This window comes from Scyliorhinus canicula, chromosome 20 (assembly GCF_902713615.1).
Source record: "Scyliorhinus canicula chromosome 20, sScyCan1.1, whole genome shotgun sequence".
Lineage (NCBI taxonomy): Eukaryota > Metazoa > Chordata > Chondrichthyes > Carcharhiniformes > Scyliorhinidae > Scyliorhinus > Scyliorhinus canicula.
The window spans coordinates 77811893-77832095 of record NC_052165.1 but is presented as its reverse complement, the minus strand read 5'-3'; the positions used below and the strand labels follow the sequence as shown (position 1 = coordinate 77832095).

Sequence of the window (20203 nt, the reverse complement as noted above, 5' to 3'; positions counted from 1 at the left end):
GGTCATTAATTGCCCACTTTTTAATTTTTCCAATTAAGGGGCAGTTTAACGTGGCCAATCCACCTACCCTGCACATCTTTGGGTTGTGGGGGTGAAACCCACACAGACACGGGGAGAATGTGCAAACTCCACACTGACAGTGACCTGGGCCGAGATTGAACCCAGGTCCTTGGCGCCGTGAGGCAGCGGTGCCGACCACTGCACCACTGTGCTGCCCCTTTAATTGCCCACTTCAGGACCTCAATTAGTCGCAGGGTGGGAAGGTGGACCATGGACATTTCTGCCCAGTATTTAATTTGGGAAGAGCCAGGAAGGCAGCAGGATTCCAGTATGCCACTCTCTCACCACAATACATGACCTTCGAACCTCCAAGTTCCCCACCACCGAGAGCGCAAGTTGCTGCACATAATGAGCTGAACCGACAAGCAAGCAAGGCCGTATTAGATTGAGTAATGAATGACGAGCCAGATTTAGCTAAAAACCGAACAGTATGTGAAACTCTATTTCATTGCGATCATAATATAATCAAGTTAAACGTGGCACGGAAAGTGATAAATGGAGGGCAACAGCGAAGATTCTAGATTTGGATCAGGTTGACTTCAATAGAACGAGACAGAGACTGTCCACAGTCAACTGGACAGATCTGTTAATGGGTAAAACAACAGAAGACCGACAGATTGTGTCCTAAAAAGGATTCAACATGACACATTACCAATTTATATCCCTAAGGGGAAAGAGCTCCACCTGCCAAAGAAAACAGTTGTGGACAACTAAAAGAAAAACATTAAAAAATGCACAAAGATACAGCACACAGATCCTCGCAAGTAAGAATGAGAAAAAGGGTGGCAAAACAAATAGCAAGAACTACAAAAGGGTACATGGGAAGGTACCTGTAAGAGGTTTAAACCACTTTACAACATTATTAGGAAAAGAGGCTGGTCAAGAGTAAAGGGGGGCCAATCCAAATGGATAATGGTGGTATTGTTAGTAAAAATAAGGAAATGGGGAGGGGGGTATATTCAATAAATATTTTATTTTCGTGTTTAAATATTTTTAGTAGAGGAAAAGGGTTTGAGTAACGGAGTAGGGATGTCTTGCTGCAGTTATACAAGCCCTTGGTGAGGCCACACCTTGAGTATTGACTGCAGTTTTGGTCTCCTAGTTTGAGGAAGGACATTCTTGCCATTGAGGGTGTTCAGCGAAGGTTCACCAGACTAATTCCCGGGATGGCAGGACTGACATATGAAGAAAGACTGGGTCGACTGGGCTTGTACTCACTGGAGTTTAGAAGGATGAGAAGGGAATCTCACAGAAATATATAAAATCCTGATGGGACTGGACAAGTTAGGTGTGGGAAGAAAGTTCCTGATGTTGGGAACTAGGGGTCACAGCCTAAGAATAAGGGGTAAGCCATTCAGGTCTGAGGTGAGGAAGAACTTCTTCTCTCAGAGAGTTGTGAACTTGTGGAATTCTCGACCACAGAAAGCTGTTGGGGCCAGTCCGTTGGATATATTCAAGAGGGAGCTGGACGTGGGCCTTGCGGCTAAAGGGGTATGGAGAGAAATAGTCGGATACTGAATTTGCATGATCAGCCATGGTCAAATAACAATACAGAACAGGAACAGGCCCTTCGGCCCTCCAAGTCTGTACCGGTCATGATACCAACCTTTGCCAAAACCCTCAACACTTCCAAGTGCAGTAGCCCTCTATACCCATCCTATCCATGTATTTGTCGAGATGCCTTTTGAACGCCATTAATGTATCTGCTTCCACAATCTTCCCTGGGAACGCGTTTCAGGCACTCATCACCCTCTACATAAAAAACCTGCCTCATACATCTCCTCTAAACTTTGCCCCACCGACCTTAAACCTATGACCCCTGGTGACTGACTCCTCCACTCTGGGAAAGAGTGCCTGCCCATCCACTGTAGCTATGCCCTTATAATCTTTAGACCTCTATCAAGTCACCCCTCAAACTCCGTCTTTCTAATGAAAACAATCCGAGTCTATTCAGCTTCTCCACATAGCTAACACTCTCCAGACCAGGCAGCATCCTGGTAAACCTCCTCTGCACCCTCTCCAAAGGCTCCACATCCTTCTGGTAGTGTGATGACCAGAATTGTGCGCAATATTCCAAGTGCGGCCTTAACGAGGTTCTATACAACTGTAGCATGACTTGCCAGTTTTTATACTCGATGCCCCCGTCCAATGAAGGCAAGCATTCCATATGCTTTATTGACTACCTTGTCCACTTGTGTTGCCACCTTTGAAGATCTGTGGGCAGGTACGCCAATTCTGTATTTTTGATGTTTCAGTCAAATCACCTCTTACTCTTTTGAACTTCAGGGGATACGAACCTGGCCTATCCAATCTTTCCTCATAAGACAACACACCTATTCCTGGTATTAGACAAACAAACCTTCTCTGAGCTGCTTCCAATAGGATGGTCACAAGGACTTTAAGCTAGTAAATGGTGGGCACAGATGGAAAAGATATTGGGCTCGATTCTCTGTTTCCCAAGCTGCGTGTTTCTCAGCGGTACGCCGTTCCCTGGTGGCGGAATCTTTTAGTCCCGCTGCCTTGACAATGGAAATTCCCATTGAAGTCACCCCATGTGGCAGTTAGCCCCACGAACCTTAAACCTATGCCCCCTGGAGACTGCCCCCTCCACCCTGGAAAAGAGTGCCCGTCCATCCACTCTATCCATGCCCCTCATAATTTTGTAGATCTCCACCAGGTCACCCCTCAACCTCCGTTGTTCGAATGAAAACAGTCCGAGCCTATTCAGCTTCTCTGCATAGCTAACACACTCCAGACCTGGCAACATCCTGGTAAACCTCCTCTGCACCCTTTCCAAAGCCTCCACATCCTTCTGGTAGTGTGGCGACCAGAATGGTCCACAATATTGAATTGTGGTGCCGGCTCAAAGGGCCGAATGGCCTACTCTGCACCTATTTTCTATGTTTCGATACCTTGGATATAGCAGGAATTAGTATTAGAATTAGAATTAGAACAGTACAGCACAGAACAGGCCCTTCGGCCCTCGATGTTGTGCCGAGCAATGATCACCCTACTTAAACCCACGTAACCCGTACACCCGTAACCCAACAATCCCCCCATTAACCTTACACTACGGGCAATTTAGCATGGCCAATCCACCTAACCCGCACATCTTTGGACTGTGGGAGGAAACCGGAGCATCAGGGCATCACCAAATTAATATAAACCAAATAATTGCGGTGTACAAAATTGCAGTAGTAAACTGTGACAAATCCCAAGGATCAGATGGTCTCCATCCTAAAGATTTAGAGGAAGGTAATGCATTGTAGATGCTTGAACTATGATATAGGGGGAGAGAGAAGAGTGATGGCGATGTGATTGGACGACTAATCCAGAGGCCCAGGCTCATGTTCTCAGGAGACTGACTCAAATCCCACCTGGTGGAATTTAAATTCAATTAATAAGGTCTGGAAATTTAACTTGAAGCTAATCTTAGCAGTGGTGACCATGGCAACTATCATCTATTGTTTCAAACACCCATCTGCTTCACTCTTGTCCTTTAGGGAAAGGAAGTCTGTCATCCTTAACTGGTCTGGCCTACATGTGACTCCAGACCCACACCAATGTCCGCTGAAGTGGCCCATCAAGACGCCCTGTCCACGGGCCACCGGGGACGGGCAGCAAATGCTGTCCTTGTCAACGAAGGGCACATCCTCTGAAAGAATTTTAAAATCCTCCTAAGTTCTCTTGATTCAGAGACCTGTCGCTGGAAACTGTGCACGACTATCCGCCAGTGAAGGAGGTTAAGAGGGAGGCACTACAGAATTATAGACCAGTTAGCCTAGCATCTGCTGTCAGCAAATTACCAGCATTTATAATGAAGGCTAGAGTGACTGAACACCTTGAGAATTTCCAACTGATCAGAGAAGTCAGCACGGATTTGTAACGGGTGGATCAAGCCTGACAAATCTGATTGAATTTTTTGAAGGGGGGGTGGGCTGGGGGCGGGGGGGTTGAGGGGGAGGGAGGAAGGCCTGTAGAGGGCATTTGTTAAGGTTTCTCGTTAAGAGACTGTCAGTTGAAGGCGAAGGCCATGGAATTGAAGGTAAATTATTGACTGGGATAAGGAAATTGGCTGAACAGCTATTGACAGTGAGTAGGGATAATGGGCATGTGCACAATTGGCAGGATGTGATTAGTCGTGCCCTGCAAAGATCAGTTTTGGGGCCTCAGTTACTCATCATATTTATGAATGATTTAGATGATTAGCTAGAAAGCCGACTATCCACGTTTAGTGATTATACAAAAATAGGCGGCTTTCTAAGAAGTGAAGATGGAAAGATAAAACTGCAGAGATATTAATAAATTTAGCGAATGGACAAAACTGTAGCAGACAGATTTTAATATCGTCAGCTGTGACGTTGTCCATTTTGGACTTACAAAAAGGTTAGAACACAGAATTTCTAACACTGGAGGCTCAGTGAAAGCTCGGAGGCCCAGAAACAGAGATCATGGCTGGTATTCTCCAGCCTTTCGGATTCTCAGTTCCCGTCGGCAGCGCACCCTGGCTACGCGGGTTTCCCGACGGTGTGGGGTGGCTTCAACGGGAAATCCTACTGACAAGCGGCGGGAGTATAGAATCCCACCGCCAGCGAATGGCGCTGCCGAGAAACACACGGATGGGGGACCGGAGATTCCCGTCCGGGAAAATAATCATGAAGGTTTAAGGAATGCTGGTCTTTACATCTGGAGGAGAAGAAAACAGCGGTGCAGAGGAGATACTTCAGCTAGATAAATGCCAGGTCAGACCACACCTGGAATACCGTGAGCAGTTTTGGGCTGTGAAGGGAATGAAGCATAGGTTTACCAGAGTGATACCCGGACTTCAAGGGTTAAATTATGTGGAATGGTTGTATTCCCAAGAACATCGAAGGCTAATGGGTAATTTGATTGCTTTTCAAGATTATAACGGGCACGCATAGAGAGCAGCGAGGAGGCCAGGCTTTCCAGGAGTGACATTTGGAAACACTTTGACACACCATGGTGATGGAAGTTTGGGAATCTCTTCCTCAACTGCTGCTAGATCGATTGTTAATTTTAAAACTGATACTGATAGATTTTCATTTTCCAAAGGGATTAAGGGTTTTGGAGCAAGAACGATATACGATGTTCAACTCGTTGAGCTCTTGTAATACAGGATCAAGGGGCTAATTGTTTCACACCCTGTTTTACAAAGTCAAATTCAACTTTGTTCTGGGTTGTGGTCTTATAAGTTAAAATGTAAATGTTATTATAATGTACAAAAAGATGTCCGCCAATTTTGGAATCATGGTGAGAAAAGTCTGGATTTCGCGTTGGAAAGATTTCCGCACACAAAAGCACTCGACAGATCTGTCTTTTTGTTTGATTTGGAAGGAAAAAGTGAGTTAAGAAAGTAAGTACATCATGAAAAGGCAGAGCTATAGTGGTTTGAGCCCAATAGGCTTGCTCTATGAACAGAATCCAGAGTGATAAATGCAGTAACCTCAAGAAATGATTGATACACAGAATATCTAAATGGCACTTTTGTTTTGATTCATTCATGGGATGTGGGCATCTAGGCCAGCATTTATTGCCCATCCCTGATTATCCTGTAAGAATGTAGTGGTAAGCACGGCATGACCATGGCAGTCCATCCGGTGTAGGTACACTCACAGTGCTGTTTGGGACAGAGTTCTGGGATTTTGACTGAGCGACAGTGAAGGAACGGCAATATATTTCCAAGTCAGGGTGGTGAGTGACTTGGAGGGGAGGCTTTCGTGTGGTAGAGTTCCCAGGTATCTGCCCCCCGTCCTCCTAGATGGTAGTTGTCATAGGTTTAGAAGGTACTGTTGAAGGAGACGGCACGGTAGCACAAGTGGATAGCACTGTGGCTTCACAGCGCCAGGGTCCCAGGTTCCATTCCCCGCTGGGTCACTGTCTGTGCGGGGTCTGCATGTTCTCCCCGTGTCTGCATGGGATTCCTGCGGGTGCTCCAGTTTCCTCCCAAAGTCCAGGTTAGGTGGATTGGCCATGCTAATTTGCCCTTTGTTTCCAAAAAGGTTAGGAGGGATTATTGGGTTATGGGAATAGGGTGGAAGTGAGGGCTTAAGTGGGTCGGTGCAGACTCGATGGGCCGAAGGGCCGCCTCCTGCACTTGATGAGTTCCCGCAGTGCATTTTGTAGATGGTGCACACGTGCATCAGTGGTGAAGTGTATGTTTAAGGTGGTGGATGGGGTGCTAATCAAGTGGGATCCCTTGTCCTGGATGATGTTGAACATCTTGAGTGTTGTTGGAGCTGCTCTCATTCAGGCAAGTGGGGAGTACTCCATTGTAGGTGGCGGAGAGGCTTTGGGGAGTCAGGAGGTGAGCTACTCTCCGCAGGACTCCTAGCCTCTGACCGGCTCTGGTAGCCACCCTATTTATGCGGCCGGTCCAGTTCAGTTTCTGGTCAATGGAGGATTTAAAGATGGCAATGTCTTTGAATGTCATGGGGAGATGGTTAAATTCTCTCTCAGAGACGGTCATTGCCTGGCACCTGGGTGGTGCGACTGTTACTTTAATTACAATGAAAAATGATGTTTTGCCAGAGCAGCGGAATAATTATGACTACACCACTGTGCTTCAGGGACTGATAACGGAGGGGAGCTGAAAGATCGGAGTGAAAGGGAGAGGGTGGTGTTGGAGCTTGTCGTGGTGGCTGCTATTTTAATGAGGCAGATCCATAAACCTTGGCGAGACAAATGTGTCCATTCCTAAATCCACTGCTAAGCTTTTATTTGCACCATTTACTCTGCTGATGGAGATGCTTAATCTAACAGTTCAATGGTTTAATTTAAAAGTAAAGTTCAGTTATTTTCCCTCAATCAAACAACTGACTCACTTGGGGAGGAGGAAGAAATACACAATTGCTTCACTGCCTTTGTCACAAAAGAAAATCGAGTTTTTTCCAAAGCGAAAATTAATGTTTTTTTAAACCATTTCAATCGTCTTTGGTGTTCTCTGCCCTCCCACCGAAACTGAGCAGGTTGTACTCCAGAAACACATCAATCGGTCAAATTGCCTAAAAGCACCACATAGGATTTCTGAAATGTAGTTCTATATTTCTCTGTGGATCTGAATGGAAAACACACTTTTAATTTGTCAAAAAAAATTACTGGAAAATACTATGAAGCAAATGGGATGAGAAAAATGAGATGTTACATGGGAAGGTTACACAAAGATCAGTTTTCCAAATTGGCACAGAATGGTACAGCACTGAAGGAGACCATTTGGCCCATCATGAGATGGCACTTTGAAAGAACTGTTCAATTCATCTCCCTCCTCTGCTATTTTCCCTCAGCCTTTTTCAAGTACACATACAGCTCCTTTAGGTAAGTTACTGCTGACTGTGCGTCTGGCAGTGCATTGTGGGTCACAAGAACTCCCCATGTTAAGAAATTCCCCTCCACTTCTGCTTGAATCTCTTGCCAATGGCCCTAAATCCATCCTCTCTGGTCGCCAACCCTTCTGTAAGTGGATACAGTTTCCCCTCATTTATTCCCATCAGAACTCCACCCAAAAAGGAAGCCATCATCAAATCTTCACTCTGCCATTTCTTCTCGAAGAAGAACAATTCGCTTCTCCAGTCTCTCCAATATCTGGAATAATTGTAAAAGTAGCTCACGTTGCCACAAAAATGCAGCTTTCGTTAAAGGCGCTGTACGAGGTTTCCTTTGGAATAGCGGGGTGATTGAAACCATTTTGGTGAGGCAGAGTTTCCGTGGAAGCTCACATTATGTCTGCAGAAACAAGGTTCCAGAGAATATCTCCTGCACGTGGCCCTCACCAAGAGCGGGCAGGTTGGATGAGGCTCAGTATCTCCAGTGAGCTTGACAGCCCTGGCCCAGTGGGTGTACTGACCCACTAAATGAAATACTGTTCCTCTCACTTTGCTTTGGTCTTCGTCGTGACACATTTTCTGTTTTTCAGCTTCAGAAGCAGTTGTTGGAATTGGATGAGGATGACCCGTGCTATGAATTCCGGAGGGAACGATTCACTGTCCACCGCACCCATCTCTATTTCTTGCACTACGAATTTGAGCCTTCTGCTGAAAACACAGAGGTTACACTGGTGGCTCAGCTATCAATGGACAGGTCAGGAAGCATCCTTTTATTAATCCATGTCCCTAAAGGTGAAGTTAGTGGTGGGAAAGAGAACAATGATCAACTTTTGCTCAACGGCTAGTACCCTCCTCCTCTGACTGTTAATTGGGACTGAATTTTCCCAGTGTGTTAGTATTAGTGAGCCTGTGGCAACAAGGGGCTGGGGTAACAATTCCCAAGCGCACTTCCCGCATGTCCATTACAAGCTACCAACATTTTTCACCAGTCTCGGCTGTCAACCCAAATCCAGGTCACGTGAGGGGTTAATCGGGTGGTGGGGTGGCTAGTGAGGTTGGGTGGGTAGTCGGGTGTGGGGGCGCGGGCAGTTGAGAGGGGTGTCGGGTGGCCAGTGTGAGTGATTTGGGGGCTCAATTATGCCGTTAACCAGGTTATTGGCCAGCTGTAAATCTTTCCATGGTAACTATCCGCGTAAGTACTTTGGAACTGCCCCAAGTCTCTGACTCTAACTCAAAGTCGGAGACATTCGTAGAGGGTCCTGGGGTGGGGCCAATTGCCCATTGAAAGTTCAAAACTTTGGAGCAATTCCCACAGAGGTCAGCCGATCAGGACTTTCATGAAAGTCCTGACTCGCGTCTTGGGTCATTCATCCACTCTCTGGTGATCCGGATAACAGAATATTTGGGTCATTGTGTCAGAACCTCATTGACTGGTATGGCCCAGAAGGGGCAGCCATTTGACCTATGAAATCTTTTTGAAAGAGTTATTCAATTAGTCCACTTTCCATAGCCTTGCAATGCCTGTCCCCTTTCAAGCAATTAGTCAGTTCCATCGGTTCATTTTCTGTTTGTTCAATGTTAATGATTGTTTGTTGCTGTGCATTGCATACTGCAATCATACACAGGCGTTGTCATCGACAGTTTATGCCCAACTCCTTCAGCTGCTGATCAGATAGTGAGATTCGATACTACCCTAATAAAGCTCACAAAGGAATACAGTCCTCACCACTTAGAGTAGGCAAGTTTGTGTGAATATGATTTAACCGCAACACTCATTAATCATTATAATGTGGTAGTGCTTTCACAGTACTCAATGAAAATCCACAGAATCCCTATAGTGCAGAAGGAGGCCACTCAGCCCATCGAAGTCCCCACCATCCCTGCAGCCCCGCACATTGAGCATGGCCAATCCACCTAACCTGCACATCTTTGTGTGAGAAAGCCAGAGCACCAGGAGGAAACCCACGCACACACGGGGCAAACGTGCAGACTCCGCACAGGCTGAAATCGGACCCGGGTCCCTGGCACTGTGAGGCAGCAGAGCTTACTACAATACCAACCAGAGAATATAACAAGAATGCTTTTTTACCCAGTTTCTACCCTACTCTGATCAGCATTAACCACAAGCTAACCAGAGCAAGGTATCATTTGTCTATGATCAAAAGAGCAAATGCTGGAAACACTCAGCAGGTGAAGAGAATGTTCAGGGGGTTAATTCCTGGGATGAAGTTGTTGACTCATGAGGAATGTTTGAGCCATTGGAGTTTGGAGGATTGAGAGACAATCTTATTGAAGCATACAGGGTTTTTCTTTTTTTTTAAAAATAAATTTAGAATGTCCAATTCTTTTTTTTTCCAATTGAGGGACAATTTAGCATGGCCAATCCACCTACCCTGCACATCTCTTTGGGTTGTGGGGGTGAGACCCATGCAGATAGTGGGAGAATATGCAAACTCCATACCGGGGATCGAACCCGGGTCCTCGGCGTCGTGAGGCTGCAGTGCTAACCACTGCGCCACCGTGCCGCCCTAAGCATATAGGATCCTGAGGGGGCTTGATAGGGGGAGACGCTGAGAGGATGTTTCCCCTCATCTAGAACTAGGGCACACAGTTTTAAAATAGGGGGTCTCCCTTTTGAGGTGGGGATGAGGATAATAGATTTTCGCTCAGAGGGTTAATCTTGGGAATCCACTACTCCACAGAGCAGCAGACGCTGGGCCCCTGGGTATATTCAAGGCTGAGTTAGACAGATTTTTAATCCACGAGGGAGACAATGGTTTATTGGGAGAGGGGGCAGGAAAGTGGGGCTTAAGGCCACAGTCAGATCAGCCATGATTTTATTGGATGGCGAGGCAGGCTCGAGGGGCTGAACGACCTACTACGCCTGCTCCTTATGTTCCTACATATCCTGCAGGGTCTATGGAAAGATTGAATGGTAAAAGGAATGGTGGCGCGAGACAAGGAGATGGTAAAAGGGGGCAGATAAAGAAACAAATGGTGCGCCTGGAGGAGAAGTCATTGGGAATAGCAGAACCGTTGCCAATAGCTATTGTCCGTAAAACTGGAGGCACAGGCTGGCTGAAATGATTGAATTCAATGTTGAGCCTGAAGGGCTGTAAAGTGTTTCATTGAAAGATGAGGTGCTGCTGTCCCTCGACTTTACACTGAGCATCAGTAACAATGGCTAAGGAGGCCGAGAACAGAGAGAGGTCAGCACGAGAACAAAGGTGAACAAATAAAATGGCCGGTGACTGGAAGCCCAGGGTCACGTGTGCAGATGGGACAGTGGTGTTCCAGAAAGTGGTCATCCAGCCTGTGTTCATTCCCCTGCAGAGTACAGGGCACCACATAGTAAGCAGTGAATGTGATAAACTAAATTGAAAGCAGTGCGAGTAAACCGCTGAGTCACTGGAATTTGGGCCCCAGACAGTGGGAAGAGAGGAGGTTAAAGAGCATCTGCGTTGGCATAGGGAGGTGCAATGTGAAAGGAAGAGGGTCATCAATAAATACAGTGACCATTTGAGGCCCCAGCGCCGATCTTTGAGGGACACCATTTGTCACGTCTTTCAATACATTCCTATTCTGTATTGCCTAATCAGGTGAATATTTTGCCTTCAATTCCATAGAATCCCTACAGTTCAGAAGGAGACTATTCGGTCCATCGTGTCGGCACTGATTCACTGAAAGAACACCCTACCTAGACCCCCGCCCTGTCCCCATAACACCACTTAACCTACACATTTTTAGACATTAGGGGCCAATTTAGCATGGCCAGCCCAGCTAATCTGCACATCTTTGGACTGTGGGAACTGGAGCACCCGGAGGAAACCCACGCAGATACTGGGAGAAAGTGCAAAATTCACACAGTCACCCAAGGCTGGAATTGAACCCGGGTCCCTGGTGCTGTGAGGCAGCAGGGCTAACCACTGTGCCACCTAGCCGCCCGGACAACTAATTGTACAACTTGTTGTGCTAGCCCTGATATCCCTTGCATGTTCCTTATCATATTCCCGTATTACCGACTGCCCATTGTTGATTATCTTTGCTCTTCCCTCAGACTGCAGATGTTGGAGGCAATCTGTAAGCACTGGGAGGGCCCGATCAGTCTCGCGCTCTATCTGTCTGACGCTGAGGCCCAGCAGTTCCTCCGCTACGCCCAGGGCTCTGAGGTTCTGATGAGCAGAAGCAACGTTGGCTATCACATCGTCTACAAGGAAGGACAATTCTACCCTGTCAATATGCTACGGAACATAGCGATGAAACATGTCAACACACCCTACATGTTCCTGTCTGACATTGACTTCCTCCCCATGTATGGTCTCTATGAGTACCTGAGGTAATGAATGAGATGAAGTTGAGTATTCATGCAGGACAGGGTCACAGTTGCCACGATGGCGCAAACTATAGACTGAATGGTGGCGACAGCAGTGAAAATGTTATTATAGTGTTTTGAGATGGATAGCAGACAGGAAGCAAGAGTTGGAATAAATGAATTTTTTTTCCGACTGACAGACAATGACTTGTGTGGTACCACAGGAATCTGTGCTGGAACTCAACTGTTCACATCATATACTAATGTGAATTCGGGGCTGGCTTAGCACGGTGGGCTAAACAGCTGGCTTGTAATGCAGAACAAGGCCAGCAAGGCGGGTTCAATTCCTGTACCGGCCTCCCGAACAGTTGCTGGAATGTGGTGACTAGGGGCTTTTCACAGTAACGTCATTAAAGCTTACTTGTGACAATAAGCGATTATTATAATTCTTATTATTATAATGATTTGGACGAGGGAACTAAATGTATTATCTCCAAATTTACAGATGGTACAAAGTTGGGTGGGAGGGTGAGCTGTGAGGAGGATGCAGAGATGCTTCAGTGGGATTTGGACAGGCCGAGTGAGTGCATGGCAGATGCAACTTAGTGTCATTGAATGTGAGTTTATTCACTTCATTAGCAATAATAGGAAGACAGATTGTTATTTGAATGGGTGTAAATTGAGAGGTTTAGAAGAGAGAGAGGGGATCTCATGGAAATTTATAAAATGGTCACAGGATTCGACATGGTCGATTCAGGAAGAATGTTCCCGATGGTGGGGGAGTCCAGAACTAGGGGTCATAGTTTGAGGATAAGGGGTAAACCTTTCAGGACTGAGGTGAGGAGAAATTTCTTCACCCAGAGAGTGGTGAACCTGTGGAATTCACTACCACAGAAAGTAGTTGAGGCCAAAATAGTGTGTAGTTTCAAGAAGGAATTAGATATAGCTCTTGGGACTTAAGGGATCAAGGGATATGGGGGAAAACAGAATCAGGTTCTTGAACTTGATGATCGGCCATGATCATAATGAAAGGTGAAGCAGGTTCGAAGGGCTGAATGGTATACTCCTTCTCTATTTTCTGTGTATGTTTCCACGTATAGAATTGTGTGGAGCAGTGAAGCTGGCCATTCAGCCCGACTGCCCCGTGCTAATGTTTATGATCCACACAAGCCTCCTACTGCCCCTCTTTAACTCCCAATCAGCATGAACTTCCATTCCTTTCTCCCTTCTCAGTTTATAGCTTCTTCTGAAATGTTAGTTACCTCAACTCTGGTGAAAAGTCCTCACATTCCAGCTACTCTTTGGGTAACAAGGTCTCTCCTGATTCCTGTTGGATTTATTGGCGAGTATCTGATATTCCTGGTACCTTGGTGGGCACAGATTCAAACCCCACCAGGGCAGCTGGTGGAATTTAGATTCAGTTCATAAAACCTGGAGCCGAAAAGTCGTCACAGTAATGATGACCGTTGATTATCGTAAAAATCCATCTGGTTCACTAACATGAGCCATCCTTCCCTGGTCTGGCCTACCTTACCTGGTCTTGCCTACCTTACCTGGTCTTGCCTACCTTACCTGGTCTGGCCTACCTTACCTGGTCTGGCCTACCTTCCCTGGTCTGGCCTACCTTCCCTGGTCTGGCCTACCTTCCCTGGTCTGGCCTACCTTCCCTGGTCTGGCCTACCGTACCTGGTCTGGCCTACCTTCCCTGGTCTTGCCTACCTTCCCTGGTCTGGCCTACCTTCCCTGGTCTGGCCTACCTTACCTGGTCTGGCCTACCTTCCCTGGTCTGGCCTACCTTCCCTGGTCTGGCCTACCTTACCTGGTCTGGCCTACCCTGGTCTGGCCTACCTTCCCTGGTCTGGCCTACCTTCCCTGGTCTGGCCTACCTTACCTGGTCTGGCCTACCTTCCCTGGTCTGGCCTACCTTCCCTGGTCTGGCCTACCTTCCCTGGTCTGGCCTACCGTACCTGGTCTGGCCTACCTTCCCTGGTCTTGCCTACCTTCCCTGGTCTGGCCTACCTTCCCTGGTCTGGCCTACCTTCCCTGGTCTGGCCTACCTTCCCTGGTCTGGCCTACCTTACCTGGTCTGGCCTACCTTCCCTGGCCTGGCCTACCTTACCTGGCCTGGCCTACCTTACCTGGTCTGGCCTACCTTCCCTGGTCTGGCCTACCTTCCCTGGTCTGGCCTACCTTCCCTGGTCTGGCCTACCTTACCTGGTCTGACCTACCTTACCTGGTCTGGCCTACCTTCCCTGGTCTGGCCTACCTTCCCTGGTCTGGCCTACCTTCCCTGGTCTGGCCTACCTTCCCTGGTCTGGCCTACCGTACCTGGTCTGGCCTACCTTCCCTGGTCTGGCCTACCTTACCTGGTCTGGCCTACCTTCCCTGGTCTGGCCTACCTTCCCTGGTCTGGCCTACCGTACCTGGTCTGGCCTACCTTCCCTGGTCTGGCCTACCTTCCCTGGTCTGGCCTACCTTACCTGGTCTGGCCTACCTTCCCTGGTCTGACCTACCTTACCTGGTCTGGCCTACCTGTGGCCCAAAGCAATGTGGTTGGTTCTGAACTGCCCTCAGAAATGGCCCAGCAAGCCACTCAGTTCAAGGGAAATTAGGTATGGACAATAAATGCTGGCCCAGCCAGCGATGCCCACATCCAAGAATTACATCTCAATAGGACATACTGAGGAATTGCAGGTAGACAGGATGGTGTTGAGGTGTTAGCTTCTGTTCACCCACAGGAATAGCATCAGCTTGATCTCCTCTCAGCCCCATGCATCCTGACCCGCCTATAACTCATTCACAGAATCTCAGAATCACAGAACAATACAGTGCAGAGGAGGCCCTTCAGCCCATTGAGTCTGCACCAACACACGAAAGACACCTGATCTACCAACCTAATCCCATTTGCCAGCACTTGGCCCAAAGCCTTGAATGTTACCACGTGTCAATCATAGAATCATAAAATCCTTACAGTGCAGAAAGAGGCCATTTGGCCCATCGGGTCTGCACTGCCCTCCAAAAGTGCGCTCTACCAATATCCACTCCCACAATGCCTGGAACACCATAATCTAATCTGAACATCCCTAGACATTGAGGGGCAATTTATCATGGCCAATCCACCTAACCCACACACATTTGGACTGTAGGAGGAAACTGGAGCACCCGGAGGAATCTGACGCAGGCATGGGGAGAATGTGCAGACTCTGCACAGACAGTGATCCAAGCCGGGAATCGAACTTGGGACCCTAGAGCTGTGAGGCAGCAGTACTAGCCACTCTGCAGCCCCGTCAAGTGGTTAGGGGCAGCGCGGTAGCATAGTGGTTAGCACAGTTGCTTCACAGCTCCAGGGTCCCAGGTTCGATTCCCGGCTGGGTCACTGTCCGTGCGGAGTCTGCACGTTCTCCTCGTGTCTGCGTGGATTTCCTCCGGGTGCTCCGGTTTCCTACCACAGTCCAAAGATGTGCGGGTTAGGTGGATTGGCCATGATAAATTGCCCTTACGTTAAATGGGGGTTGCTGGGTTACAGGGATAGGGTGGATACGTGTGCTTGAGTAGGGTAATCTTTGTAAGGGCCAGTGCAGACTCGATGGGCTGAATGGCCTCCTTCTACACTGTAAATTCTATAAAAGTGGTCATCCAGTTACTTTTTTAAAGGATGTGAGGCAACCCGCCTTTACCACCCTCCCAGGCAGTGCATTCCAGACCATCACCAGCCTCTGGGTAAAAATTATTTTTCTCAAATCTCCGCTAAACCTCCTGCCCCTCACCTTCAACTTGTGTCCCTTCATGACTGACCCTTCAACTAAGGGGAACAGCTGCTCCCTATCCACCCTGCCCATGCCCCTCATAACCTTGTACACCTCAATCAGATCACCCCTTAGTCTTCTCTCCTCCAGCGAAAACAATACAAGCCTATACAACATCTCTTCATAATTTAAATGTTCAATCCCAGACAGCATACTGGTGAAACGCCTCCGCACCCCCTCCAGTGCAATCACATCCTTCCTATAAGGTGGCCACCAGAAAAGCACACCGTATTCCAGCTGTGGCTTCACCAAAGTTCTATACCTGACCTCCCTGCTTTTGTAATCTATGCCTCAATTGATAAATCAAGGGCGGAATTCTCCGCACCCGTGATAAATCGGGAAGGCCGCTCCTCGCACCTTATTCGCCCCCACCCGGGGGGGTCTAGGAGAGGTGCTCCGTAACTCTTGGCCGCGGGGCCTTGATGCTTGCGTCAAGGCGGCTTGCCGAGAATGACGCGACGGCGGCGCCTAAGTGACGTCAGCCGCGCATGTGCAGGTTGGCCGGCTCCAACCCGCGCATGCGCCGCTGATGTCACGACGGCTGACGGCTCCAACCCGCGCATGCACGGTTGCCGTCTTCCCCTCCGCTGCCCCGCAAGACATGGCGGCTTGATCTTGCGGGGCGGAGGAGGGGAAAGAGTGCGTCACTTTGGGCACCGATCGCGGGCCAGTCCCCTCCCGAGCACGGCCGTGGTGCTCACTCCCCACTCCGCCCCCCCCCCCCCCACAAGCTTCAAACTAGCATTTGGCGCCCATGTTCACGACGGCAGCGACCAGGTGTGGTTGACGCCGTCGTGAACCAGTCGGGAACGTCAGGCCGCTCGGCCCATTCGGGCCGGAGAATCGGCGGTCGCCAGGAAAAACGGGGAACAGCGATTCTTCCGAGCGGGGGGTGGGAGAATCGCGGGGACGCCAGGGGGGCGTGTCGTGAGTCGCCCGGCCCTCCCGCGATTCTCCCACCCGGCGTGGGGAGCGGAGAATTCCGCTCCAAGTGTCCCGTATGCCTTTTTCACCACCCCATTAACCTGCCCTCCTGCCTTCAGAGATGATGTGGAGATGCCGGCGTTGGACTGGGGTGAGCACAGTAAGAAGTCTTACAACACCAGGTTATGGTCCAACATGTTCGTTTCAAACACTAACTTTCAGAGCACTGCTCCTTCCTCAGGTGAATGAAGACATACCAAACATACCTCTTCATTCACCTGAGGAAGGAGCAGTGCTCCGAAAGCTAGTGTTTGAAACAAACCTGTTGGACTTTAACCAGGTGTTGTAAGACGTATTACTGCCTTCAGAGATCTTTGGACAAACACGCCAAGTTCCCTTTGTTCCTCGGAACTTCCCAGTGTTATGCTATTTGTTGAATACTTAATTGTCAAATATTTCCCTCCAAAGACTATCACCTCACTTTTCAGGGTTAAATTCCATCAGCCATTTATCTGTCCATTTGACCATCCCATCTGTAAACCAAGACACTCAACCTCACTGTTAACCACCCGGCCAATCTTTGTGTCATCCTCAAACATATTGATCCTACACTCCACATAATCATCTATGTTGATTATATAAATGATGAATAATAAGGGACCCAGCACAGATCCCTGTGGTGCACCACTGGACACTGGCTTCCTGTGTCTCCGAATTCTTCCCCCTCTCAATCTTCCCTTCCTCACAGAGGTTTTCAAGAACGGAATTTGGAATCATTAGCTGCCTTTCCTTCCCACCTGTTGACGCCAAAATCGTTTCCTCCGCCCCCTCCGAAATGGGGTCATCGCGTCGCACCGCACGCTGTTGGGACGGCGTTAACGTGTCACCTGAACACCCTCCCCCGATGCTCTGCCCCCAATGTGCCGTGTTACCAACCGAGCAGTTGACGTGTGGCCTCTATGTTGGGAACCCGATGTGGCGTCTGTGGACTGTGTCCAGGGCCGCCACACTTGGGTGGGAGCTGTGCTGCTGGCCCGGGGTGGGGTGGGGGGGGGGGGGGGGTCCACGAGTGGCCGGGAGGCACTATCTGACAGGTCTGGCCCGCGCACGGCCAGCGCCATTATTTACGACGCAACCGCTGTAGGTCGTCGCTGTGCGCAGGCGCGGTCAAGGACCCGGCCATTCTCCAGACATTTTTACCGTGGGAGCCGGGGGTTTTATGGTCGCAGGATTGGTGAGCGGTCAGCGCTGATTTTTTTGACGTAAAATGCCACACATGCTCCGCACTTAAGCCCGAAAACGGTAAATCCAGCCCAATGAGTACATTCTGCTGAGTGGCTCAGCACCACCATCTGCAGGAATATGCCACTACTACAACTTCCCTCTCTCCCCCTTGCTCCCTGACTCCTTCTCTCCCCCATTCCCCATCTCTCTCCCTTTCTCCCCCATGTTCCGTCTGTGTTCCTCTCTCCCCCATTCCCCATCTCTCTCCCTTTCTCCCCCATGTTCCGTCTGTGTCCCTCTCTCTCCCATTCCCCTTCTGTCTCCCTCTGTCCTGTGCCCTCTCCGACTCCCTCTCACGCCCCCCCATATCCCCTCTGTATCCTCTCTCCCCATTGTCCCGTCTGCATCCTTTTTCTCCCCACGCCTCATCTGTATTCTTTGCCCCCTCTAACCTCTTTCCCCCAATCCCCCTCTGTACCCTCTCTCCCCCATGCCCCCTCTGTATCCTCTCTCCCCCATGCCCCCTCTATCCTCTCTCCCCATGCCCTCTCTATATCCTCTCTCCCCCATGCCCTCTCTGTATCCTCTCTCCCCATGCCCTCTCTGTATCCTCTCTCCCCCATGCCCCCTCTGTATCCTCTATCCCCCATGCCCCCTCTGTATCCTCTCCCCCCCATACTCCCTCTGTATCCTCTCTCCCCCATGCCCCCTCTGTATCCTCTCTCCCCATGCCCCCTCTGTTTCCTCCCTCCCCATGCCCCCTCTGTATCCTCTCTCCCCCATGCCCTCTGTAACCTCTATCCCCCATGCCCTCTGTACCCTCTCTCCCCATGCCCCCTCTGTATTCTCTCTCCCCCATGCCCCCTCTGTATCCTCTCTCTCCCATTCCCCTTCTGTCTCCCTCTGTCCTGTGCCCTCTCCGACTCCCTCTCACGCCCCCCCATATCCCCTCTGTATCCTCTCTCCCCATTGTCCCGTCTGCATCCTTTTTCTCCCCATGCCTCCTCTGTATTCTTTGCCCCCTCTAACCTCTTTCCCCCAATCCCCCTCTGTTTCCTCCCTCCCCCAAGCCCCCTCTATCCTCACTCCCCCAAGCCCGCTCTGTACCCTCTCTCCCCCATGCCCGCTATGTATCCTTTGTCCTCTCTGTATCCTCTCTCCCCCATGCACTCTCTGTACCCTCTCTCCCCCATGCACTCTCTGTACCCTCTCTCCCCCAAGCCCGCTCTGTACCCTCTCTCCCCCAAGCCCTCTCTGTACCTCTCTCCTTCAAGCCCGCTCTGTATGCTCTCTCCCCCAAGCCCTCTCTGTCTGTTTCCTCCCCCTTCTCATACTCTGGATCATATTGTGTGATCTGAATTATTTGCAGTTCTGAAGACTGTGTGTCCTTCTCTTGCAGGAAGTCTGTTGTCCAGCTTGACATGGCTAATACAAAGAAAGCTCTAATTGTGCCAGCGTTTGAGACTCTCCGCTATCGCCTGTCCTTCCCAAAATCTAAAGCGGAGTTATTGTCCATGTTAGACATGGGAACGCTCTTCACTTTTAGGTAATAATTGAACAGGTTAGATTTTTATGCCTATAACACATTTTAAATTGTGAGTATGTAATATAATGCGCTCATATGCATTTTGGATCAAATCTATTATATTTGATCAGCCAGGCCATCAGCACTTGGCCTTAGTACCACTGGGCTAGGGAGGGTAAAAATCGAATCCAGTATGCAAAATGACTGCCAGGGTCCCAGGTTCGATTCCCCACTGGGAGACTGCACGTTCTCCCCGTGTCTGCGTGGGTTTCCTCCCACAGTCCAAAGACGTGTAGGTGAGGTGGATTGGCCAGGCTAAATTGCCCTTAGTGTCCAAAATGGTTAGGTGGGGTTATTGGGTTACGGGGATAGGGTGGAAGCGAGGGCTTAAGTGGGTCGGTGCAGACGCGATGGGCCGAATGGCCTCCTTCTGCACTGTATGTTCTATACCAGAAAATGACTTGTTAATAGATGATCCCAAATGAATAGGCCTAACGTAATCCAGGGATTAGCTGCACCTCCACTTGCAACCTTTCCTTTGCTAATTGAAACAAAATCATAAAGGGGATTCCTCATGGCCACATGCTCTCCATGTAAGAGACTTTATAAAGAACCCCTCTTCCTCATCTCCAGCAGCTACATGAGTTTGATGGTGCAGTTTGTTGGGTTGAGGTTTCTCAGTCCATTCCTCTCAAAACGCCCCATGTTTAAAATGAGCTGTTACTTGAGTCGATGTTAAAGCATTAACCATTTCCTCTGACATTTATTTTGGGATGTAACAGCTGCGCATTCTCTCTCGTTTGGACCTCATTAAGGTTCAGTCAATGCGAGAAGGAACGTAAATAAATGGTATCTTGTTAATGTGCATTTGAACCCGCGTCTAATCCCATCTAATCCCCTGATGTGAGGGTCACAGTTTGTGATGGCAGTTAGAATACAGCCACAATACACGGTAAAAGGAGTATTCTTGTTATATAATTGAATTCTGTAATGGCTTTACCTCATTATACTG

The 20203-nt window shown here is 49.0% G+C and overlaps 1 protein-coding gene across 1 annotated transcript in view; it reads left to right on the top strand.

Annotated features, from left to right (window-relative positions):
* large1 (LARGE xylosyl- and glucuronyltransferase 1) overlaps nucleotides 1-20203 on the top strand; it is a 558448-nt gene that overhangs the window by 526395 nt on the left and 11850 nt on the right. Inside the window, exons 11-13 of the mRNA XM_038780758.1 lie at nucleotides 7991-8154; nucleotides 11458-11736; nucleotides 19066-19212. Of these exons, the coding sequence (XP_038636686.1) occupies nucleotides 7991-8154; nucleotides 11458-11736; nucleotides 19066-19212 (590 nt within the window). The remainder of the gene's footprint in view (nucleotides 1-7990; nucleotides 8155-11457; nucleotides 11737-19065; nucleotides 19213-20203) is intronic.